This window comes from Delphinapterus leucas, chromosome 16 (assembly GCF_059928025.1).
Source record: "Delphinapterus leucas isolate spDelLeu-1000000601 "Yukka" chromosome 16, BTC_Dleu_Yukka2, whole genome shotgun sequence".
NCBI classification, from domain to species: domain Eukaryota; kingdom Metazoa; phylum Chordata; class Mammalia; order Artiodactyla; family Monodontidae; genus Delphinapterus; species Delphinapterus leucas.
In genome coordinates, this window is record NC_143144.1 from 10,991,574 (window position 1) to 11,018,713 (window position 27,140).

Consider the following 27,140-nt stretch of genomic DNA (forward strand, 5'->3'; position numbering starts at 1 on the left):
TCATATAATCAGTTAAAGGCCTGAATAGAACAGAAAGGCTGACTCTTCATGAATCAGAGGGACCTCTTTCTGCCTAACTGCCTTTGAGCTGAGACATCAATCATTTATTACCTTTGAACTGAAACCGAAACATCAGCTCTTCCTGGATCTTGAACCTGTCAGTCTTTGGAATGGGACTATACCATTGGCTCTCCTGGTTTTCAGGTATTTGGGCTTGGACCGGAACTTGTATCATCAGCTCTCCTGGGTCTGCAGCAGATCTTGGGACTTGTCAGCCTCCATGATTGCATGAGCAGACTCCTTATAGTAAATTCTTTCTATAAAATTATATATATATATATATACACACACACACACACACATATTCACACATATATATGAATGTATTTTTATATAACATATTCTATATATTAAGATTTTTATATATATATATCTCCACAACTTGGATCACAGCTTAGATGGCTACTGTTGGTATGTAGTGGGTAGAGGCCAGGGATGTGAAAAATATCCTACAGTGCACAGGACAGCCCCCTACAGCAAAAAACTACCTGGACCAAAGTGTCAGTAGTGCTACTGTTTAGAGACGGGTAGGCCATAGTTTCCTAACTTTGGCTCCCCCTTACGACCAGCTGGGGAGCTCTTAAAACACCTGACTCCAAATTTGGCTTAATTGGCCAGTGGTGAGGGCAAGGTTTCAGGATTTTAAAAGCTATCCACATGATTATATTCACAACCACCATTAAAAGCCCCTACTGAGGACCCTGGTCATTGATGTACCTAAAATTCTTAGGTTATAATGGATGGATCAGGGTGATCCTGAATCAAGTTTAATGTAAAAAGATAAACAAGTAGTCATCACTGGTGGCGCAGTGATTGAGAGTCTGCCTGCTAATGCAGGGGACGTGGGTTCGTGCCCCGGTCCGGGAAGGTCCCACATGCCGCGGAGCGTCTGGGCCTGTGATCCATGGCCGCTGAGCCTGTGCGTCTGGAGCCTGTGCTCCGCAATGGGAGAGACCACAGCAGTGAGAGGCCCGCGTACCGCCAAAAAAAAAAAAAAACAAAAAAAAAACAAGTAGTCATTATTATCTCCTGATGTGATGTAATAGGTAGGCAAACACCAATTTCTGAAATGTTCTTGCCAAAGAATCATAAACTTGAACCTGAGTAAGTTTCTAGATTTCTAGATCTATCACGTAGAGGCAGATGTTAAAAAACACTGTGAGGATGTTATCAGCAAAATTCAGAATGTAGAAAATACTCCAGGACAAGTGATACAGTTTTTTTGTAAACAAATAAATGGCAAGAAGGAAAAGAGAAGAGGAAGGGAGAACTGTTCTAGAATAAAATAAAGACACCAAACCAATTTATGCATCTCATTTGGATCTTGATTTGAAAAAGCAACAGAAAGAAAAAGACATTTTTTTCCTTGAAGAGCAATTTATTCAGATTTTTCCCATCCTGTGACATGATGGATAAAAGTAGATTCATTATTAAAAAAGAATAAAATTTGAAAGCAAGTTAACCTGAGAATGATTACCTCATGCTTCTCGGTAGGATGCCTGATCATTCTGTTTTCTATGGCTTTTGCTACATTTAAAAATTTTTTATTTTATATTGGAGTATAGTTGATTAACAATGTTGTGTTAGTTTCAGGTGTACAGCAAAGTGATTCAGTTATACATATACATGTATCTATTCTTTTTCAAATTCTTTTCCCATTTAGGCTATTACAAAGTATTGAGCAGAGTTCCCTGTGCTATACAGTAGGTCCTTGTTGGTTATCTATTTTATTTTATTTTATTTTATTTATTTATTTTTTGCGGTACGTGGGCCTCTCACTGTCGTGGCCCCTCCCATTGTGGAGCACAGGCTCCGGACGCACAGGCTCAGCGGCCATGGCTCACGGGCCCAGCTGCTCCGCGGTATGTGGGATCTTCCCGGTCCAGGGCACGAACCCGTGTCCCCTGCATCGGTAGGCAGATTCTCAACCACTGCGCCACCAGGGAAGCCTCTGGCTATCTATTTTAAATATAGTAGTGTGTATATGTCAATCCCAAACTCCCTAACTATCCCTACCCCCAACCCTTCCCTCCTGGTAACCATAAGTTCCTTCTCCAAGTCTCTGAGTCTGTTTGTGTTGCGTAAATAAGTTCATTTGTATCTTTTTTTTTAGATTCTGCATATAAGCGATATAATGATTTTTGTCTTTCTCTGTCTGACTTACTTCACATAGTATGATAATCTCCTGGTCCATCCTTGTTGCTGCAAATGACATTACTTCAATCTGAAAAAGACATTTTTGAGAGAATTGGGAAAATTTGAACAGTGAATGGGTATTTCATAAAAACAAATTTGTGTGTGTGTGTGTGTGTGTGTGTGTGTGTGTGGTACGCGGGCCTCTCACTGTTGTGGCCTCTCCCGTTGCGGAGCACAGGCTCCGGACGCGCAGGCTCAGCGGCCATGGCTCATGGGCCCTGCCGCTCCGCGGCATGTGGGATCCTCCCGGACCGGGGCACGAACCCGTGTCCCCTGCATCGGCAGGCGGACTCCCAACCACTGCGCCACCAGGGAAGCCCAGTAAAAACAAATTTTACATATATGTATATCAAGTATAGAAAAATACTTTTGTATTATTTTATGTGGAGGTTGTATGTCGAAGGATAACTTGTGGTTATAGGTAAAACAAGGTTGGCCCTATATTGATCACTGTTGAAACTATGTGCTGGGTGTATTGGGGTTTATTATAATATTCTCTCTACTTTTGTGTGTCTTTGAAAAGTACCACAATAAAAATAGAATGAGAAGGAATATCTGAGTAGGTAAGAGGAATGCAGGCGAGAATGGTGTTAGGAAAACTGTCAAAGCAGTAGGGTTTTCCAAAGTGTTTAAAATAAATAAGTCCACTGGATTTGGTAACATGAAGGTCATTTGATGGCCTCAGCTAAATCTGTCTCAGTGGAGAAGTGGGTCTGCAGACAAGATTGAGTGCACTGAGGATTAAGAGGAGGTGGTAATGAGGCAGAAAAGCAAGGGAAGCAGGGGAGGAAAATATGGTCACACGTTATTATGTTTGTGACTGGACAGGGTTATGTGTGTTTGGTTGATTAAGAGACCCAGTGGAGAGGGAGATGGTGAGCAGTTGGGAAAGAAACAGGAAACAAGTTTTGTTTTCCTTAAACCAATCTCAAGGGGATGGTATAGAGACCAATTTGGATAATGTATGCACATTACTTTGTATCACGTCTGACATATTAACAAATTGTTATTACGAGAGCTTTGGAATTTTGGTATGTGTGATGTACATCCAAAGAAATTTCTGTGTGTGTGTGTGACTTTTTTGTTGATATTTACATTTTATTGATGTTTACATTTTCCTATCTCTTATCATTTAACAGATTGTCATGGAAACATTAAAATTAATGTGTTTTCACATTTCTTTAAAATGTTTTAAATGTCTAGAAAGAATTTAGAATTGCAAATAATTATATGCATGTGTTAAATATATTAAACTACACCTAGACTCATAGTGGAGTATGTTTATGGACTTAAGTTTAATGGTGAGAGTATTCACTGGGATAAAGAGAGAAAAATGGCCAGGGCGAGGGAGAGGGGATGAAGGGGATGAGAGGGAGTAAAAGACGAAGGAATGTGTTTAAATCAAATGTTTATTCAGGTCACTGTTGTTATTTTTATTTCCAGTTATATTGTCTCCTACCAAAAAGTAGCTTTTACTGTTTCTCCAAAGCCTTCCCATTTACTTTTCTCTTTGAATTGGCTCGAAAAATTGAGTCCAAGAATGCAACGTTAAAATTGGGCTTTTTATTTCTTTTAACAGAACTGTTCATTACGAAGGTGGTGCTGTATCTGTTCACGCACGCTCCCTGTGGAGACTAGAGACGCTAAGAGTTGCGTAAGTAGAACTTCTAAATACAGCCTGATGCTCCGGGTACAAAGTACCTCGAGTGCTCTTGTGCTAACAACCAGCAAGCAAATGAAACCCTGAGAAAGTGGAGAGTCTCTCCTCTTTTACCGTCCGCCTTTATTTATCTTTCACTAGCCTACATTCACCAGGTAGTAAGCACCAATTTTATACCATCTGCTTTTGCGTTTAGCCTCATTTGTTTTTATAATATTGTCTTGTCCCAGTCTGTGCATCTCCTGGCAGGAAGAGCTCCCAGAGCAGAGTGATGTAAGGTTTGGAGACAGGACAAGTTGTTTGCAACCCTGTCGCACATTTCAGGTCTGGGTTTAACCTTGTAAAGTCGCATGTAAAACAGTGGAAACTTGAACCTGAGTGAGATGTGACAGTCATAACTGGCAGTCACTATCTTTACTTACAAATAGCTTGATAGCTGAGTGAGAAATGTGGATTGCAAACAAGTCACTGTGTATTCATTATAGAAACAATGACCTTTTTTTTTCTGGTGACTTCAAAAAGCTGTCCAGAGATTGACTTTTAGTTCCTTTATGTAAATGCAATACTGCTGGTAAAGGTGTCATTTTGAACTATTTTAAATAGAATTTAAATATCAGTTAAATTAAAAATAAAAGGTTGGATGTTTTAGTCCTTTACCTAAAAATCAGTAAGTTTTCAATGTATGTTCCCTGTTATATGACACTTTAAAAAATTATTGATTTAGGGTAACAGACTTCATGGATGGCTGTAGGGAACTATCTTATTACGGAATAGCTGTCTTTGTCAACCTGATATTTTGAGATTAACGCTTATCTAATGATGATTAAAATGGTTCAGTGGTCTTCAGTTTTTTGTCTTTTTGTTTGTCTTGCTTACATATCCCATACAGTGATTTCGAAAAACTTTGTATTTCTTTGATCATTGTTAGGCTTGACATAGTAATTTTTTCATTATCAGTTTAAATAGATGCATAGACTATAACTTATAGTGTATTATAAGTAGTGACATTTTAAGATAAATGTCTTATAAAAGTATCCCATTGTCTCTACGTTCTGCTGTGATTTAATACCCATCTTTGTTTATTTAAAAATACTTGAACATGGTCTCTTTAACAGTGAAAAAATTATATGTTACTCATCTTTCTCATTGAAATCATATTTCCTTTACTCTCCCATGACAGAATAGTACCCCAATTGGAATTTTTTTATGATTGAAAGACTTTTCTGCTCACTGTGTCATACTCCTATTCAACAAAAATAAAAGCATGTAAATTAAATTTATCTTTTATATTTTCTGTGATTATAAGTCTGTGACTTTAAAAAAGTGCTTCTATATTAACCCCATTAATTCTTAATTAATTGATGATATTAAATTTCTTCCGTATAAAGTCATAGTTGATCAAATGCACTGAAATATTAAAACTTTTGATAAACATTGAACTTAAAAGTAAAATTTTATGGGAAGTGCACCTCTTAATGTGATGGACAAAGAAGAGATGACATAAAGGAAAGGGAAGAAAAGTCATAGCTTTTGTGTGCTTCATAAGTTATTCAGAGAATTTAGGGAAAAGAATTTCAAATATATACATGTATTTTTATAATTTGCCTTGTGTATTATAAAAATGACAGCTTAATTAGAGAAATGAAATAGTCCAAAAAAGTGAAATTTAGAGAAGTTTTGTTGCCTTTAAAAAACAGACTCCAGATGTGTTTCCACATTTATAGATCTACCTACCCTTCACAATTGTATGCTTAAAGAAATGATTTTTTTTTTTTTTGAGGAAACCAGGACCTAAATCTGTCTCAATTTATAGGTTTAAAAAAAAAAAAAAATAGGATGAGAGCTCCTGAAAGCCCAACAAGAGTTCCTTTTTATTGTCAACAATGTTGTTGATGAACTGCAATTACATAAATCCCATTATTCAGCACGTGTTTCTATCCCGTGGTCTTAATTCTGTTCCCCTGCTGTTGACTAATGTTTGAAGTTTGAAAGGGGGAAGTTTGGAGTTTGTTTTAACTTTGAATTTGGTTGACTGATATATAGAAAGGGCCTGGGCCTTCTTCAAATAAGGAGATGAAAGGGGTTACTTTATCACCGTGTGTTTGTAGCTGTGCCTCTCAGAATCCAGATGACAGCAAGGGGGCTTGACAGCCAAGGCAGATCAGGGACTTTTTCAGCCATTTAAAAAATTAAAGAGAGGTGTTTTGATTCTACTCTATGACCCTTGATGTATATCTACAGTAGGAAAGTAGGAGGTTCATATGTAAGAGATGTAATTATTTAAAAAAAAATTTTTTTTTTAGATTTTGTTGCATCTTTGACTTACTTTGGCCTCACTGTAAATTTACAAATTAGATTGCATTTAATTTGCATGTGTTATTATATGCAATGGCCACATAATTAATTTTTCTTTTTATTTAGGAAGTAATAGTCAAAGATCCTGCTTATGTTTATGACAGAACTTTATTTCCAAAGGTCAATGTTTGTATTATAATCTTTGGGATACCATATGTTTTTTTTCCCTCCAATGATGCCCCAAACTATGTATTTGTTATAATTTATGTAGTCCAGTAATTATATATTTTATATTGCTTACTTACATAACATTAATGTTGTCAAAAGTTTTTCAGTATTATGAACATTTTAACAAGGTAAGTTTTAATTTTGGGAGTCAAATGTAATCGAAAACACATTCCTGTATGTACCCCAGTACAAAGTTGTCAGAACACTGTAAGTAGGATATATGTTCATTTCTGTAATGGGCATGATCACTGCAATTATAAATATGCATTTTGTACTTTAAGTAAAATTCCACTTTCTTATGTGTTACAAATTTTAAAAAAATTAACATATCATGACAGGTGACCAAATGCTCCTCATTTCTTTGAGATAATTCCGAGTAAATATAGATAATACATATGGAACAGTTTTCTAATAACATAGGAAGCTGCTTTATATAACTTCTTTACTATAACTATTTTGAGTTTTTACTGAAATATTATTTTCTTGCCCTTGATTCTCCTGGGCTTTTCCTCTTTTCTTTTGGAGCTGTGAGCTAAAGAAAATGTGTTTAGACTTCAGAAAGTTTGGCTGACGATTGGCCAGATTCATTCCATTTCTAACAGTGACTTGAGAGGAGTGCTTGTGTATATGAGCCCTATTAAATAGATTTGAACATGGTATCCAGAATACCGTATAGAAATTCTGGTAAAAAGTATACACTATTACCAGACTAGAAATGCTTTAACATGCTGTTGTCGGTAAATGAACTTTAATTTCATTTTTAAGACAATACCGTGTTATTATCAGGGTTTATTGGTACCTGATTATTAATTTAGTAGGAGGACTTTTCCAAAGTAATTGTCTTTATAAACAAATCCATGTAAAAATGGATTTATTTATTTATTACAATATCATTCTACTGTTAATTTTCCAGGCTAATAGTTCAGGTCAAAAATCCAGGTTGGGAAAACAGCATAAAATTGACTTATAGTTCACTAAGATTGGTGAATTCTTTTTAAAGTGTTCTTGATTTGTAGAATATAAAAGTTTAGAATGATTCTTTATTAAAACTGGTTTATTAATTAATAAAATCATATTGAAATCCTCCATACCTTTACTTTTTATTTATTTGATTCCTTACATAGTGGTAAAGCTTCCACCATAACTGCCTTTTAAAAAATTATCCTTGTGTTTCTTTTGTTTCATTTTCTGTTTGCCTTTGACATGTGAAGCTTCGTAACATAGTACATTCTTTTTAGAGTATATCTTTCTCATTATAAAATACCCGACAGTGTCCCCTTTATACTTTTTTGCCTTGAATTCTAATTTCTCTACTGTCAACTTTACCATCACTATTTTCTTTTGATTTTGTATGCATGGTAAATCCTTTTTATTTGTATTTTTTAAATTTGATTTTACATCATTGATAAGAGGCTGTCCTCATTTTGCACACTAGCATGATAACTGAAAGTCACCATTATCAGAACCTTGTTTCCACTCTGTACTGTAGTAAAGGCAAGGCTCTGATAATGACGGCTTTCATTTAACACAGTACTGTGCAAAGCAGGGATGGTCTGTATCTTAATTTTTCTTTTCTACCCTGTCTGAAAGTCATTATTTTGAAAAACAGACTTTAATGATCACAACTTTGCTTTTTAATCTTTTTTCTGCAATCTTAGTTTATATTTTCTCTGTGTTGCATTCAGTTTTGCTTTCCCGTTTTTCCTCTTGACTCTATTAGAATTTATATTCTTGGTTTGTCTTTCTTGTTCATTGGTTTTTAATGACATAATTTTTCCACATTATTAAAATTTAAAGCATAGGAAGAGGTTTCTTTTTTCAGATAAATACATACTTCAGTTTATATATATGAGTTCCAGTTTATCATAATTAGGCATTGACTCTGATATCACTAGTTTTCAAGTCTGTGCAAATCCAAAAATAACTAGTAAATGCTAAGGTATCATTTAAACTCATAGTGTCTATATCTGTGACTAGCGATTAGAGGTTAACCTGGAACACAAGTTCTTGGTCATCTTTGCATGGAGTAGTGTTTGGTGTGGATGGTATTACATTTAATGTCGGAAGATCTTGAGTTAAACTTCGCTTCTACTTACTGTTAGCTCTATGACGTGGAATATTACCTAATCATTCTGAATAACCATTTTGTTATTTGTGATACGAAATTAATAACACCAACATCATAAGGTTTGGGGGATCATTAAAGAAGACAGTGTATGCAGAGCACCTTTGTTCATTGTCTGACACATACATTTTAATTGCTGTTTCTCCTGTCATTGTATTTGCTATTGGATCAAGTCTTAACTGTTTTTGCTAGGTGGAGTGGAAGCCACATAAGATGGGGCCAGCCTTTCCGACTACGCCATGTCACAACAGGAAAATACTTGAGCCTCATGGAAGACAAAAGCCTTCTACTCATGGACAAAGAAAAAGCTGATGTCAAATCAACAGCATTTACCTTCCGATCTTCCAAGGTAAGACAGAAATGTATAATTTTTGATTTCTTTTAAGTACATCCCTACTGCATTTCCTTTGATGTTAGAAATGCAAAAAGAAATGATGTATGTTTTACATGTATTTCCAAATTCCCATTTTCTCTTCGATGCCTTCCTCTTCAGTAAAGCCTATTTCCTAAACCACTAACAACTTCCCAGGTGTTGCACCTGGCTTATAGTTCTTCGGTTATTTACGTGTAGCACATCCATCCAGCCCCTTTTAGTTTTCTTAGGTGTTGACAGTGCGGTAAGCACAGACCTTGTGCTGTTGTTGTATAGCAATGTGATGGGCACACCAGAACGTTCACACAGATGCTCTTATATACAGACCTTTCTTCTTACGTTCTTGAATCATTTGTAAGTACAGAACCTCTAAGAGAATACTTAATATCTTTCATGAGAATCCCTCTGAACTAGATGATGAGTAGAATAGAAAAAAAAAAATGCACATCAAAGTCAAGTTGGAATGCTGGTGCTGTAGCACAGCTAGGCCCACGCAGTACCTCATGAAAGATTCGTAACTCACCAACCCCGCAGTGCAATGGATTGCTAACCATGCCTCAGGAAAACAGTAGATGTCCTGAATAGTGAAGTATCTCAGGGACAGTTGAAAATCACTTGTTCATTTGACACATTCCAAGCATCGATTATATGCATTTTTGTGATAATTGTGTATTTCTGTCCTTAATTAAATGAAGAATGTGAAACTCGGGCATCATGATAGGAACGGTATTAACTTACTGGATAGCTTTTTTTGTCTCAGAGATGCAAAACTTTACACCCCTGTTACAGGTAAAGGTAAGTTTGAGCAAGACCAGAAGTAACTCTAAAAAGACAGCAGCCTCAGTTTACATCCCTAGTGCCACGCTCTCAGTTTTCTTGCTTTGGAGGACACAGAATGGCAGAAGATGCTTCTGATTTGGTGTATTCTCCCGAGATCTCCTGGAAAGACAGCCGGCGTAGGTCCCCATCCTTTGTGGTGAAAACAGACGAAGCTGGTCAACTCCAGTGGATAATCTGAGACAGGATTGGCATCTATAATTTGTTGTAGGGACCTATAGCGGGGCTCTGGAGAGGGTACCTGGGTGGACCTCAGGTGGGCAGTTAGTTGCTCCTTGTGTCTGTAGTTGGAAAGCACAGTTGATCACACTGTGAACAAACTTGACGCTGATGGGCTTCTTCCTCAAGTCTTTAACCAGGGTGGTGGGAATTTGCTAGTTTGTCCACTGATAACACCTCAGCCCAGAAAGAAAAAAAAAAAATTCAACCCACCAAAGACGCATCAGTTATCTGATGGTGGAAGCCCTTTTCAAGTAAAAAAGATAGCGTAAAATGACATACAGCTTAATGGTAGGAAATCAGAAAAGTGAAAAGAAATGCACGACATCCCAGCAAAATATAATCTACCAAAATAAAATCCCAAAGAAGTAGAAAAAGCTGAACAGCCATATCACAATGAAAGATGTTAGAAAAAATTTCAATTTATGGCATTTAAAAAGGAAAAATACATCTAACAAAAACTGGAGGAGAAAGAGGAAAAATGAAAGGTGCTCTGTTTGCTTCCAGTGAAGCAGTGAAAAGTCAAATAATATTTTCTTAAAACTCCAAAATCAAGTAACAAATAAGATATTTATCAGTAAAAAGCCAAACACTAAACAATATTTTTATTGTAGTAAAATTTACTAAAGTAAGGTGGTGGAAGAGAAGGGAGGTTTGTGAAAGAAGGGAAGTGGACATTTATTCACCCAGGAATATTTAAGGGCTGACTTGACCTTGGCTCGGAGCTGGGAACATGCTGACAGTGCGTGCCCTCCTAAAGCTTGTTGACAGCACTGGGAAGCAGGGCCCTTTCTTCCCTAATTTCTTGGCCTTTTAAAGATAATTGCTACCATTCTCTGTTTCTCGTAAGTCTGCCAATGAGCTGAATATTCTCTGTAACTGATCTCTCTGAGAATCAGGATCCCCATTTTACAGATGGAAAAACTAAAGGCAGGAGAGATGAGCCACTTGTCCATGTCACTTGGCTGAGCACATAAGAAGATCCAGTGAACATGAGGTTACCTCTGCTCCAAACCACTAGCCAGGGTGGGTTTCAGTAACCAGGCCTGACTTCCAGGCCTGGAACCCTGGACTGGCTAGTCATTTATTCACCCCCAGGCTGTCAGGGCTGCCCCAGGGGCCTGGAGGTACACCAGGCCCTCATGTAGGACCTCCCGGGCAGGTGCCTGACAATATTGTCTAACTGTGGTCTCCCTAGTTCCTGCTGTTGCTGGAGAAATCTGAATACTGAGTTCGTCTTTCTCTTTTCATTATTTCTGTAACAATCATATTCCCATGGTCTCCAAAAATCCGATTTTGCTATAGAAAGATGAATACCTACACAATCTTTCTCTTTTCACTCTTTGACAATCCTAATTCTCCAGGAGGTAAATGGATGCCTCTAGCAAAATGGGCTAGATTATTCCAATGGAAATGTAAGTGCAAAAGAGACAAGTATGAACATATTTCAAAAATCTCTTTCTTGCATACATGCAGCCACTGATCTAGCAGTCTTCTATATAAATGTATTTTTAATGAGAGGAGTTCTCTTACAGAAATAAAATTAAACTGTGCACATTATCATTCTTTGTCATGGCAAAAAAATTGTCATGGCAAAAAAATTGGTAGACTCAAATGTTTAACGAATAGACTTGATAGCTAAGTGGTATTAGCTATCAGAATATATTGATCAGGAAAGATACCCATCATAATATTGTTGAGTGAAGAAAAAAAAATTGTAATGCAATTTAAAAATCTTATTTTTTTTTTACTTAAGAAAAGAAAGAATCTACACTAATCTTTTAACTTTGGCTGCCTTAGAAAGATGAAAATGGGGGAGGGGGGTGGGAGAGGGATGGATTGGGAGTTTGGGATTAGCAGTTGCAAACTATTATATAGAGAATGGATAAACAACAAGGTCCTACTGTATAGCACAGGGAACTATATTCAATATCCTGTGATAAACCATAATGGAAAAGAACATGAAAAAGAATGTGTGTGTGTGTGTGTGTGTATATGTATAACTGAATCATTTTGCTATACAGCAGAAATTAACAACATTGTAAGTCAGCTATACTTCAATAAAATATAAAAAAATAAAATAAAACTAATAAAAAGATCAAAATGGAAGGTGTATGAGAGTATGAGTGCAAGGGGAAAGCATTTTCTTTAACTTTTAAAAAAAAATCTCTGGATTATTTTGCCTATTATGATAGCTATTTTTCCTTTGTAACAGAAAAATCAGTTAAAAAATTCATCCATTGTACTGATATACTTGGGCATAAGTTTTGTGCACAGTTTAAATTTATTTCTTTAGGGCTAGACCTAGAAACAGAAATACTGACTCAAAAGCTATGAATATTTTCAAAATCTCTTGATAATGGTTCTTGCTCAAAGCAATAGTTTTTGAAACATTTCCCCCCAGATATCTCTGCTTATGTTCTGTCAGTGTTAGAGTATAGTTTGCATTTGAAGAATTTTTACTGACCAGCTCCTTCTGTGGTCTCTGCTCAGAGGTTCTGTTTCTGGCTTTTGGTGATTGTGTAATGTCATAGGTTACACTGAAAGTACAGAGACCTAGGATTCCAGCATTGCCTTTTTAAAAAAAATAAATGTATTTATTTTTGGCTTCGTTGGGTCTTCATTCCTGCGTGAAGTCTTTCTCTAGTTGCATCGAGCGGGGGCTACTCTTCGTTGCGGTGCGCGGGCTTCTCATTGCAGTGGCTTCTCTTGTTGCGGAGCACGGGCTCTAGGCACAAGGTCTTCAGTAGCTGTGGAGCACAGGCTCAGTAGTTGTGGTGCACAGGCTTAGTTGCTCCGTGGCATGTGGGATCTTCCCGGACCAGGGCTTGAACCTGTGTCCCCTGCATTGGCAGGAGGGTTCTTAACCACTGCGCCACCAGGGAAGCCCTCCAGCATTGCCTTTTAATGAACTGTTTGGTTTCTCTAAAACTAGTCTCCTACATGGACCTCACATTTATGGAACCACTGTAATACACAGGTTGTTAATAATCCACTGTCAGTTACCACTATGATAATTATATATAACATGGTTGAGAGTCGTGAAGGTAGAAGTGAAATCCAGGAAAACATTTTATTTTTATTTAATTTATTTTATTGAAGTACAGCTGATTTACAGTGTTGTGTTAATTTCTGCTGTACAGCACAGTGATTCAGTTATACATATATATATATATTCTTTTTCATATTCTTTTCCATTATGGTTTATCACTGGATATTGAATTTAGTTCCCTGTGCTATACAGTAGGTTGTTGTTTATACATCCTATATATAATAGTTTGCATCTGCTAATCCCAAACTCCCAATCCATCCCTTCCCCATCCCCTCCCCCTTGGCAACCACAAGTCTGTTCTCTATGTCTGCAAGTCTGTTTCGTAAATAAGTTCATTTGTGTCAGATTTTAGATTCCATATATAAGTGATATCATATGGTATTTGTTTTTCTCTTTCTGACTTACTTCACTTAGTATGATCATCTCTATGTCCATCCATGTTGCTGCAAATAGCATGTAATCTTTTTTATGGCTGAGTAGTATTCCATTGTATATATGTACCACATCCTCTTTATCCATTCATCTGTTGATGGACATTTAGGTTGTTTCCATGTCTTGACTATTGTGAATAGTACTACTGTGAACATAGTGGGGCATGTATTTTTCTGAATTAGAGTTTTTTCTGGATATATGCCCGGGAGTTGGAGTGCTGGATAATGACAGCTATATTTTTAGTTTTTGGAGGACATCTTATTTTTAAAATCAAAGAATTTTCATTTTAAAATCACCGACAGAGTAGGTAATAAAGTGTTTCCTATGAAGTCAAGATAGTAACTCTATATTTCTTTGTAAAATTACTTTTTCATTATATGTAATGTGTAGTCATTTTAGAGGATTTTAAAAGGGAATACTGCAAAAATGAGGCAAGGGGAAAATTAAAATCATATACTATATCCATCACTCAGAAACAACTGTATTGTGTGTATATTTCAGTTTTTAACAAATATAAACATATTTTGATACTAATAGGGCTAATTATTAAAATTAAAAATTATTCATGATGAAAAGTACAATTACATAATAAAAAAGCATTGAACTTAGAACTAACTAAACTAGAATAAAAGTACAGTCCTTAATTACAGATAAAATTGTATGTTTTAAAAATAAAATAGTTTTTATACTGTCAACATTTTGGAGAAGATAGTATAGCTAAACAGTTTCTTTCATCCTTTTGTTAATCATCACATTTGGTCATGGCCCCTGGTCTGTGAAATATATAATCAGATTTACATAAAGGTGTATCTGATTCTTTTTTTTTCCCTTAGTGCCATCGACAAGTTGAAAATGCTTGCCATATATTTATGTATCTTTGCTATACTGTTTCCAGTGAAAATAATCAGTACTTATATATCCGGAAGGCAAAGACTTGTGTGTGTAAGATATTTCTTCAGTTTTGGTATATTTTGAGTATACAATTAATAAATGACTATTGATTGACATAATTACTGTGTTGCAAATCAAGTTTTCATTACTGATGAAAAATTTAACTTTTAAAATTGGGATTGACATATTAGTGTATAATATGTATAAAATGGATAACTAATAAGAACCTGCTGTATACAAAAATAAATAAAATAAAATTCAAAAATTCAACCTAAAAAAAGTCAAACTCAAAAAAATAAAAGAACCCTTACATTTACAGTAGCATTCCCTTACCTATGATTGTGTGAGACTGTTTTGAAAATATATTCTTGAAACATACCTGTTTTTTTTTTTTTACAAATCATTAAGATCATTCTTACTTAAAATTATGAGAATGGCTTTAAAACCCTGTTCTACTAGTTAATATAAGGAGCAATTGTTTTGATTGTCATTGGGATATCTTTGCACTAACGTGAACACCCACTAGCCAATCTCATCTCAAATTCAGGATTTGCAGAATAATCAACAGTTGTTGATGACTGTATATATTCAGAATAAAGTGGAAGACAGTTTATAAGATCACTGATGTTGGTCCTCTTTTTTCCCCTAGCTTTATTGTGATATAATTGACATTTAATAATGTATGAAATTAAGGTGTACTATGTGATGATTTGATGCACATATATATTGCAAAATGCTTATGCTGGTCTTTTCTTGAAGAAAGAACTCGATTCATGCAGATTTTCTTAGACCTATTCTTCACTTTCTCTATTCCTAGAATTTTTAACCATTACGTTAGTGTGTTGAAATGTCAGTTTTCATCATAAGGTAGGTCTTGCCAATCACCCACGTATTATACTACCCCCAAGATGTCATTTTTTTTAACTTATAATGCCCTAAAAATATTCCTCTGTGGGTGACTTCCTCCAGTTTTTTCCCTCTCACGCCCCATGAATAGAAACCTTTTGCTGCTGAAATGATGGAATACCACCCTCAAATAAGACTGCCAATGAGATTACAAGGATTATGGAGCAAATGGCAAAAATAGAAAGAACAAAATATTTTTAGGACATAGTTTTAGTATGTTGTTTTATTTGAGATTTTTATTCTTGGCTCAAAAAATGTTTAAGATACAAGTTAGGGAGACTAAGAGGTAAAAACTTACAGTTACAAATAAATAAGTCATGGGGATGAACTTACAGTTACAAATAAATAAGTCATGGGGATGATATGTGCAGCATGGGGAATATAGTTAATAATATTGTAGTATCTTTGGTGACAGATGGTAGCTAGACATCATGGTGATGATTTTGTAATGTATAGCAATATTGAATCACTGTGTTGTATACCTGGAGCTAACATAGTGTTGTAGGCCAATTATACTTCAGTTTTTTAGAAAATGGAGATACTGGGAGGAAATGCATCAAGATGCTAATGATGGGTATCTCTGGGAGGGATGGGCTATGGGTGATCATTAATTTTTACTTTATACTTTTAGGTATCTTTCGTTGTCTGCAGTGAACATGTATTGCTTGTAAAATTAGAAAGCAATGAGTGTCCTTAAAAATGAAAAAAACAAAAACCAACAAAAAACAAAAATGAAAAAAAGATGAGGTGTATGGGTCAGAGTTTAACGAGAGGTAGAGCCAGCATGAGATACGTATACACGAAGGGATGTGTTTCGTGGACTCGCTTTCTGAGATTATGAAGCTGACTGAGTAAGCCTGGAGTCCATAGTGCAAGTGGCCTGGAAAGGAAGATTGTAAGCAGAATGGAACCCATGGGATGCACTGTTTGTAGTCGCTGAGCTCAGGGAAAGCCTAAACCCTCCTTAAAGACCTCACCTGATTAAGTATGACTCACCCAGGAGAACCTCCCATTTTATTTGCTCAAAGTCAATTGAATAGGGACCTTATTTACATCTCCAAGATCTTTTCACCTTTGCCATATAACATAACCTCATTGCAGGAGTGATGTCCCAACATATTCATTGGCTCTGCCCACACTCCAGAGTAGGGAAGTATAGTACAAGATATGAGAGGGCTTCACCTAAGGCTCTGTGACCTTGTTTCACTGCCCCATGGAAGCCCCTCAAAGACCCTCCATTACTGAATCAGGTCCAGCTGCTCGCTGCTTACAAAATCGATACTCACAAATGCTGATAGAAAGGAAACTTGCCTTTAATCAGAATGCTGACAGTCTGGGGAGATGGTGGACTCAGTGTCCCCCCAAAACTACCTCTGAAGATTCTGCTCAACCATGGAAGCCTTTAAAGGGAAACAGGGAAGTCATCTCAGTGAATCATTGAGATAGGGGGTCAGAGTCGTCGCCATGCCCCACTGCATGCAGGCGTGTGTGCAGGCTTGTTGATTCCTCGTGATCTTTCTTGGGATACTGTCTTGTTCACACAGTTTGTTGGCGAGATTACTGACGCGGAAGCTAGGGAAGAGATCTGGTCATCTGTTAATTACTTATTCTTCATTTCTACTTCTTTGATCTATGGAAAGAACCAACGGATTAGGCAAGGTATTGTGTGGTCAAACGATGTGAAAGGGGTGCTAGGGCCGGAGATGAGTAGAGTGTGCGGGGCACCTGGTGTAAGGTTAGTGACAAGACAGAGGGGCCCCCTGTAGAGAGCTCTTTCCTGCAAAGAGCTTTTTCCTGGCAAAAGCTGCTGGCACCTCCCAATACAAGAAAAGTTTTAAAGCCCTTCTGGCCACAAACTCACCCACCAGAGTGTCTCCTCATGAAGTTTCTGAACACCAGGGCTAAAGCAAGCTGTCTGTTTTTTTTTGCAGCTCTGCCCTGGATGGGCTAAGCTTGGCCTGGTCTGTCAGTCCCAGCAATTTCTCTGACCCTGTAGCATTTTTAGACTCGTATTTCACAGTGACCAACTATTCTGTGCCAAAATGTGACCCCATAAAGAAGCAAATAAATAAAAATGTTTTGACCTTTTAACTCTCCTGACTTCAGCCATTATTTGTCTTAAGGAGAACTGGCGATTACCAAAAGAAACACTCCATCATCTAAGGATAAAGGCCTTTGTTTTCTTCCTATCAGCCACTTGACAGAACTATTTGGAGACATTTAAGGAAGATTTCAATGAATGCTAGAAGACTCTTTGAACCACCTTGTCCATATAATAAAAACATAATCCTATGGGACTAGTTTAAATTTCTTAATGAGTCTACTTTATCCAATGCGTATGTATCATTTAACGAAGACAGTTGTTCAGAAGTAGTTTTGACTTAGTCACGAGCCAGTTTGGTGTACCCAATGCCAAAATATCACTTATTATTTTTCAGGCTGATCTTTTTTACTTCTGGAAGCATTTTGATACTCAGTTGAAAATTAGATTTGCCAAGCATTCGTGAGTAGGATTGTTTGAAGGCTAGGATTGGGAGTAGTTTTTTGTTTTGTTTTGTTTTTTTCTCTGAAGAGCGACTGTGGTTTTGGCAGGCAGTAAACCTTGCTCGAGTGAAACTCTGTGGTTTCTTTCTCTCTTTGGCAGTAGGCTGTTGCTTGTACTACTTATTTGTGCTCAGTTATTTCGGTTCCTAGCTGCTGCCATTAACTGGGCCTCCCCTGAGCATGCATGGTATAGTGGTCAGCAATTTTTTTTAAAATTTTATTTATTTTTGGCTGCATTGGATCTTCGTTGCTGCGCGCAGGCTTTCTCTAGTTGCGGCGATTGGGGGCTACTCTTCCTTGTAGTGCACGGGCTTCTCGTTGCGGTGGCTTCTCATTGCGGGGGCTTCTCGTTGCGGGGGCTTCTCGTTGCAGAGGCTTCTTGTTGTGGAGCACGAGCTCTAGGCGCTCAGGCTTCAGTAGTTGCAGCACGCGGGCTCTAGAGTGCACGCTCGGTAGCTGCGGCGCATGGGCTTAGTTACTCCTTAGCATGTGGAATCTTCCCGGCCCAGGGCTCGAACCCGTGTCCTGTGCATTGGCAGACGGATTCTTAACCACTGCGCCACCAGGGAAGTCCCTGGGGGCAACTTTTATAAACAGATTTTGTGGCTACTTTTCTTATCCAGGATTTAGCTTATCTAATTTTCTGTCTGCCTGTGAGCCCCAAACTGTGTCCTCTGATACCTCAAGTATCAATAGGGCAGCAGCTTTTTTCTGCCTGAGCTCCAGGCAGATTGGGCGGGCCATGCCCCAAGGCAAAGGCTGCTTTTTACAAATCACTTGGGTACTCTGTCTTTGGAGAGAAGTCTGCTGTTCACTTTCTCTCTGCTTTTGGTCCCTCTTAAGTGCCTTCCAGTAGATTCTGAAAAATATTTTTTCCAAATTTTCTGTTATCTGTGGGAGAATTAGCCCAACTAAACCACGCCGTCATTTCCCAAAGCCAGAATAACTCAAAAGAAAAATAAATCTAGATGATTTATAAAATAAATCAAAGCGATGCTGAAACTAAAGGCCACTAATTTAGATATAGGGTAGCTAATAGAGGGTTTTAGGAAGATTACTATTCGCCTAAGCTGGACACTTTATTTCTAGTAATACAGACTAATTATCTGTTAGAAGCTTCTACCTGCTGTCACGTTTTCTTAGTGGTTGGTCACAGCATCTAGATGATTTTCACCTGAATTTCTCCTAAGCCTGAGCTACAGAAAATGATAGGAAATAAAAGAGGGAAAGAGCATGACTGGCCTTTATTCGTGTTTCTTCAGCAAATAATCACACTTCTTTTGTTCTTCTCTAATGTCATTTTAGCAGCTCTTCCCTGAGTTGAGGATCAGAGTAATTATGAAAACCTGGTCATCATGAAGTTTCACAATTAAAATTTCTAACCCAGAGAGAGATGTGAACTACTTCAGTAAAAAGCAAACACAGCATACCTTAGCACTTAGTAACTGAGGCTTCTCAGAGCACAATCCACAAGCCTATAAATAGACTACATACTCATTTCCTGGGATAAAAGACAAACAGAAAGAATGTTACAGGCCCCTTGTTTTATTTTGAGGAGATAATTGCATTGTTCTATATTTGCCCTAGAATTTAATTTTCCTATTTATAGGGTTGGTATAAGTAGATTAGTAGTTTGTCTGGTTTGATAGAATGAAATTGGAACGGTTTGGTATCTGTTTTATTGCAGATTCTTAGAATAGTGTTTCAAGTTATTTGCTTAATGGTCAAATCAGCTTAACTCATAATTGCATTTACTTTCTTATATGACCTTGACCCTTTTTGCATTAAGAATTGCAACTCATTTCAATTTTAGTTTTCAATTGTTGGCAGAGTGTCCGTAATTATTTTGGAGTTGCTAACTATTAGTATGGTGCAATAATACCATGAGAAATAAAAAATCTGTTTTACTTGAATTGTTCCTTTTTGTGTAACAGACATAAAATTTATTCCAACCTAATCTTCAAAAACATTTGTGTAACTGGTACTAACTTCACACGACAGTCAAATAGCCAAAGAAATAGACAAAACTTAGTAAATTTAGCAAGGAGAAGAATAAGAAACCACAAAAGGAGGTATTGTAACCAAAAGAACATTAGGTTTTTTTTTTTTTGCTGTTATTTTAAGAACTCTACAGAAATTCAAGACATAATGAGTTCTTAAAGATCAGAATGAAGCATGGAGGGAAAATTGAGGGAAGAAGCATTAAAATAAATGGGGATTTAGGGGCTTCCCTGGTGGTGCAATGGTTAAGAATCCGCCTGCCAATGCAGGGGACATGGGTTCGAGCCCTGGTCTGCGAAGACCCCACAAGCCGCAGAGCAGCTAAGCCCGTGCACCACAACTACTGAGCCTGCACTCTAGAGCCGGTGAGCCACAACTACTGAGCCCACGTGCCACAACTGCTGAGGCTCGTGCGCCTAGAGCCCGTGCTCTGCAACAAGAGAAGCCACCACAATGAGAAGCCTGTGCACCGCAAGGAAGAGTAGCCCTTGCTCTCCACAACTAGAGAAAGCCCACACACAGCAACGAAGACCCAACACAGCCAAAAATAAATAAATAATTTTATAAAAAATAAATAGGGATTTAAAAGAAACAGTTGGTTTCAGAGGACTGATTGCTTCTTCATAGCATAGGGAGCTTAGCATGGCAGCCCTTTAGGAGTGTATACCTCTGTGGTCCGAGTTAGAAACTGCAAGTAGTTGAAACTGAATTATAGCCTTGATTAGTTTGCAAGAAATCATCATTATGTCTAACATCCTTATTAAGAAGGAAATCATCATCACCATTATCAATACCATTTTCATGGTCAAAATCATTAGAATTTATTGAAGTGTTTATTTTATCTCAGGCACTGTGCTGAGAACTTTGCATTCATTATCTCATGTCTTCCGATACTCTGGGGGAGAGTCTCTTGTTAGCTGTATTTACAGATGAGAAAACGGAGGCTTAAAACGTTTAATTAACTTATCCTAAGGTCACAGACGGAATAAGTGGCAGAGATTGAACTCAAAATTGACTTTTCTGTCCCTCAATCCTATGCTCTTAGTCATCAATCACAAAAATAATAATCTGGAAAGAATATGAAGCCTAAATTACTGATTTTAAGATCTCTGGTTTGGAGTTTGCCATGAAGCAATATAAAATTTTGTGTTATGGCCAAAATAATTTTCTGCCAGTATGAATAATTCAGGAATACGTTATTTATCTCTGCAATCTCCTACTTCAGCTTCCAGTAGAGGTTGAACTGCTAGCATGGAACATTTGACCATTATTATTTCAGGGGATGGCAGAGAGTTGCATTTTTCAAAGAACATTATTTACAACAAGGCAAAGTGTTTTCGATATAAACTAGTATTTTTAAAACCTTTTCTTATCTTTTTTCTCTCTCTCTTAGGAAAAATTGGATGTAGGGGTGAGAAAAGAAGTTGATGGCATGGGAACCTCTGAAATAAAATATGGAGACTCAGTATGCTATATACAGCATATCAATACGGGCTTGTGGCTAACTTACCAGTCTGTGGATGTGAAATCTGTGAGAATGGGATCCATACAACGTAAGGTAAGAGTATTTCAAAACAGTATTTATGGCAGTCGTTATTAATGAACGAAAAACACAAATGCACGACAAAAAGAAGCAGCTAACCCTGTCTGCCACCTGCTAATGTTTGTAATTTACATGCTAGAGGTCCAGTCCCACCCTAATAAACTCTCTGGTTTCTGTAAGTGAACAGCGCTGGATGTTATAGCACTGATTTAAATACTAAGTGAAGAAATACGCTACTCTTTTCTGGATCCTAGCTCGGTCTGCCTAATTCACTGTGTCCTCTGTGATGCTGCTGGGATTGTGTGTACAGTATCTTTTTTACAATGCTCCATAATGCTCATGCGTAGAAATGTTTAGTGTTTGTGAGTTTCGTTTCTTTTATTCCCCAGACTCATTTGCAGACGTGCTCATACACTCACCTCTGAGTCCTTCACTGACATCCCATCGCTTACAAGACGACAGTTACGCCTTTTGATAGTACGTGATGCCCTTCCTGACCTGCCTCCCATCTGTCTCTGCCCCATTCTCCTATTCTTTGTCCAGTCTCTAGGTGTCTTCAGGTTCCCCAGCACACCAGCCACTTACAGCACATTCCTTCCAATGCCTCAAAGAAACGTGGCTTTTCCACATCTGCGCCTTTGCATATACCATTTCCTCTGTTTGGAATGCCCTTTGAAATTTCTTTTTTTCCTCCACCGAGTTCCTATCTATCCCCCAGGGGTTAAGTTTAAAGATGATCTTAGATGTTCTTCCTATCTAAGTTCATCTAGTACACCCTCCTTTGCGTTCTCATAATATTTGTATATTCTTAAATTTTATATACACTCTCTGTGCTATTTTATTTACTAGGCTACATCTCTCTCTCCCTCTCTAATTTGTGAGCTTCTTTATGGCAAGTACATAGCATTGATACTAGATTGTTCACATTTCATGTTTTTACACCACCATGTAACAGTACACAGAATCAGATAATGGGATAACTGTTATTTCTATAATAGACCTTGGAAGGGAAGTAGTGGGGAAGAAATGTTTATTTTCAGTATATTTCCTAATCGTAACATATACACATTCCAGTATGGATTGTTCAAGGTTATTGCTATCTTCTTAGAGTGACCAGTGCTGATATTAGTGGAGTGGGAAGCTAATCCTGCTTTGATGGAGTTGGGCTTAAGTGCATCCCTGTACCACCTTCCTCAGAGCTTCGGATGGAGAGCCTGGGACAGCTCTCCCGCAGACCCGTATAATTGTTATAATATGATTGCTTGCCTTTGGGGTCTTTGATCTAGGCTCATAAATTTAAATGTGTTTGTATTCAGTATTTGTATAGCGTTCATTCTGTCCCACGACTGAGCCTCGCTGTTTTTAACTTTTTATCATGGAAATTCAAATATATGCAAAGAGAACAAAAGGGTACGATGGACCCTGTGTATCCATGCATCGGTCACCTTCAACATTTTCAGTGCTCTCCACTCATTTCATTTATCCCTCACCCTGTTGTCATTATTATTACTCCACTCTCTTATTCCTTAACCATGGATTAAAGTCAGAGTGGGACTTACATTCTGCATCATAGGCTAACAAAGAGCTTGCTTTATAGAAGAATTTGACAGGGGTGTTGAGAAGCTAACCAGTCTTATTTCCATTAGTAAAGTAACATGTGAAACAAACTTTATAGGCCATAGAAGAGATAATCTAACACAATCTCTACTGTAAATGTATTACTACTTCTAGAACCATCTGTTATATTAAATGTTTATCGAGAGACCTCAGTGTGGTCATGACAGGTGAGGACTTCTCGGCCTAGATCTCCTAATTTTTATACACTTCCCAGTTAGCTAGTATCTTCAAATCATTTTATTTTTCGAGAAAAGCATGTTGGTGGTATATTCGCCAAATCATTACATATTTGAAACTGACTTTCTGTTGTTGTTTCATATGAGTAAAACCTTGGTTAGCTAAAAAAATGTCTGAATCACTTTTCATAGGTTTTATGTATCCCGCTTAGTGTGGGTATTCATGTTTTGCTGCAGAAATATAAATTCATTGATTATGCAGTGATACACGTACCATACTGGGTGTTCCACATGTACAGTTTATACATTGTATTACATTAAAAAAAAACCCTGAAAACTCTGAATTATGAAATGCATCTGTCACCTAGGATTTTCTAAAATTTATTTTATTGAAGTACAGTTGATTTACAATTTTGTGTTTGTTTCTGGTGTACAGTAAAGTGATTCAGTTATACATATACATACATTTTTCTTTAAGGTTATTGAATATAGTTCCCTGTGCTATACAGTAGGACCTTGTTGTTTATCCATTCTCTGTATAGTAGTTTGCATCTGCTAACCCCAAACTCCCAATCAATCCCTTCCCCACCCCCTCTCTCCCTTGGCAACCACAAGTCTGTTCTCTATGTCTGTGTCACCAAGGATTTTTAATCAGCACACATAGGTCTTTTAAAACTGACAGGAGAATTGTGCAGCGTGTCTTTGGCCTCCTTTTCTTACAGTTGTAATTTCTTTCTCAGGAGCACAGCTAGTTTCTCTCCTCCAGGTCAGCTGTCTTCCCCTTTGGCATTCCTGTCGTTCTTACCCAGTCTCTGCATTTTGCTTCTCAAATGTGTCCCCCAAATCACTCACTTTGTTTTCTTTGATGCGGGTCTGTTCCTTAATGTCTTTCCATGTCTTTGAAATTTTAGTTTTCTTGTCTTTTTCGTTATCTCACCCAGGTCACTTTTTATCTCAGCTTGCTGTCTTTTCATCTATTCTGGTTGTTCATCCCAGTATGACTTACTGCGAATTTTCATAGAAGTTATGCCTTCTTGCATCCTGTGGACAATTGAAATAGTTTATATATTTAAATAATATCCTGCTATTTCTATTTTATCTGACTTTTTAAAAAATTAGCAATGATTGCTAAATTTTATCCGTTGGAGAAAAAAATCATGTTTTAGTGTCTTTTACTTTGTTGATAAATAGGTTAATAGACATCATGATATTGAAGAATCCTTACATTCATAGACTAAACCCAGTTTGACCTAGTTTATTATTCTTTTGAAATCTTATTAGATTCTATTTATGTTTAATTTAGAATTTATCTAGAATTATCATATATATTCACTTTATATATTAATTTTTCTTTGTTTATGGGTACTGAAATTTGAATTTCATACAGTTTTCAGGTTTCATGAAATATTCTTTTCTTGGTCTTTTTTCAGCCATTAAAATTGTAGACCATTCATAGCTCACAGGCTATATAAAAATAGGCAGTGGTCGTAGTTCACTGACTAGTCTACCATGAAGAGTATCATTTCTTTGAAGGTTCATTAGAGCTCACTTGTAAAACTGTCTAGTTCTGTAATCTTTTAAAAATTGGATCTTAAATTTCCTTTCCAATCTCTGTTTAATAAATTGGTATCCTCAAATTTTCTACTTTGTTGGGCGGATTCCTTTTGATGATTTTTAACTTGCTGGGAAGCCATCCTTGTCCTCTGGAGTAGTCAGTTTTGTTTTTAAATTTAAAAAATTTTTGGCCATTAAGTTCCATATAGCATTGTCTTATTATCATTTTATAATTTTAATGTCTTTTGTATCTTATATTCTTTTCTCTGTGTTTTTTTCTTTCTTTCCATTTTATCCCTAGCCTGGTTTGTGAGAGGTTTAATTATTTTATTTATCTTCTCAAAAAATAAACATTTCGTGTTTATTCATCCTTTTCTCGTATTTTATTTGATTTCTAGTTCATTAAATTCTCTTTTTATCTTCATTAATTCCCCTTTTCGATTCAATTTGTTTTTCTTTTTTAGAGTCTTAAAGTGAGTAATACGTTCCTTCACTTTAGTCATTTTTTTCTTTGTCAATGAAGGCATTTAAGGCTACAAAATTGACTTTGAATACAGATGTATCTGTCTCATTGATTTTGGTATTAGGAGTTCCTCTTTACATTGCTTTCTAGGTAGTTTATGATTTTAGTTCTAGTTGCTAATTTTAGTTCAGTATACCTGATTAAATGTCCTAGAAACATCTTGCTGTTAGTGTTGAGTGAAGGAAGTTAGGCACAAATGGCTCCATTTACATATAGTACACAAGTGACCTTTGCTGTTGAAAGTCATGAAGATGGGGAACATTGTGGTGGATGGGGCAGGAAGGGAGCTCCAGGGCAGGTTTTAAGGTGCCATGTTATTCTCTTTCTTGATCTGGGTGTTAGTTATGTGGTTTGTTCACTTTGTGAAATTGATTCCGCTGTTCACTTAATATTTTGCACTTATCTCTTCATGTTGTTCTTTCATAGAATGTTCAAAAACATAAAGCTAACAAAAGAACTAATAAAATAAAAGCACATTTTTTTTTAAAGAACTGAGGTGTCTTAGAAGCATTGCTCAGTACTTATTAGTGAACCCAGCTATGTTCAGAACTACCGAATAAATGGTATCCCATGTAATGTTTTCCTTTGCTTCTTTGTTCAGAGTTTGCTTAGACTGTGGATGAATCATTGAACATAGATATGTGAAAACATTCTAGTGATTGTTTTTCAAATCAATATATTTATTGATTGGTTCTTTAAAACAACAACTGATTCATCTTTAAAACAATAGCTGAATAAATATATTGAATGACTAATTTGTACAGGGACCTGTGCATATTATTTTACCTGAACCTGACAGCTTACAGTTCCCTTCACCTGTCTTTTGACTCTGTTTACTGTGATGGCTCACCTTTTTGAGTTGCCTACTTCTTAACACCCATTTGAAAAAGAGATATTGGGAGTAATGGTGTTATTTCTGCTTTCATGCAGGCTATTATGCATCATGAAGGTCACATGGATGATGGCCTAAATTTGTCCAGATCTCAGCATGAAGAATCACGGACAGCACGTGTCATCCGGAGCACAGTCTTCCTTTTCAATAGATTTATTAGGTATATTGTCCTTTGTTGTGGTGGTTGTTTAATATTTCATTTTAATTTTCTTATCAGATTTACAAGTAAACAATTCTAAAATATACTATGGTGGTAAATCTCATACAATTTGGCAGTTCTGCAGAACCCGTTAGAAAATGCTAGTTAGATGATTTTAAGTCTTTCTTTGAAATGAATTTTTTAAAAAAGACTGTGGTTTTAAAAATTATATGTGTAACTTATAATTGATAGCTGTATGTCAGAATTATTCTCTAACATATCCCTATGCTAGCCCTTTCACACTGGAGGTAGTACAGCCTACATACTTCATGAGTTTTGAACTCAAAAAAATGATTCTTGCAATAAGTAACCTTTCCCACCCTAAGAATGGAAACAATTGCATATCTACAAAACTAAATCAAACTTGTGTCCAATGTGTTCTCTGGGAACATTATACCAATATATACTCTGGTTGGTGATGGATATTATGTATCTCTTTAAGCTTACCAATTTGATGGGAAAAAGTGATATATATGTGTATATGTATTTATTTATAGTAGGTACATATTTACTTATAATTATTTTAAAAATTTGCATTTATGTGAGAGTTGTGAAAAATGGGTGTTGACCAATTTTCTTCATTTATTTTTTTCTTTGTGATTTACCCTATTATTTGATAATATTTCTATTAGGCTGTTATGAGCTTTTGTTATGTTAGTGTTACTAATTTCCTATAATCATATATAAATTGCAAATATTTTCTCAACTTACTGGTTTGGAAAGATTTTAAAGTGTTTTTTCATCAGAGTTTACTCTATAAATCAGCATATGAAAGACCTTTGCCACCCAAGATTATATAAATATTCACTTAATTATT

At 36.6% G+C, this 27,140-nt stretch overlaps 1 protein-coding gene across 2 annotated transcripts in view; it reads left to right on the forward strand.

Annotated features, from left to right (window-relative positions):
• Positions 1-27,140, forward strand: part of RYR2 (ryanodine receptor 2) — a 432,618-nt gene that overhangs the window by 40,925 nt on the left and 364,553 nt on the right. For both annotated transcript variants that reach the window (XM_089897470.1, XM_089897471.1), the window contains exons 7-10: positions 3,836-3,910; positions 8,757-8,913; positions 21,213-21,377; positions 26,163-26,284. In XM_089897470.1, coding sequence (XP_089753596.1) covers positions 3,836-3,910; positions 8,757-8,913; positions 21,213-21,377; positions 26,163-26,284 — 519 coding nt within the window. The remainder of the gene's footprint in view (positions 1-3,835; positions 3,911-8,756; positions 8,914-21,212; positions 21,378-26,162; positions 26,285-27,140) is intronic.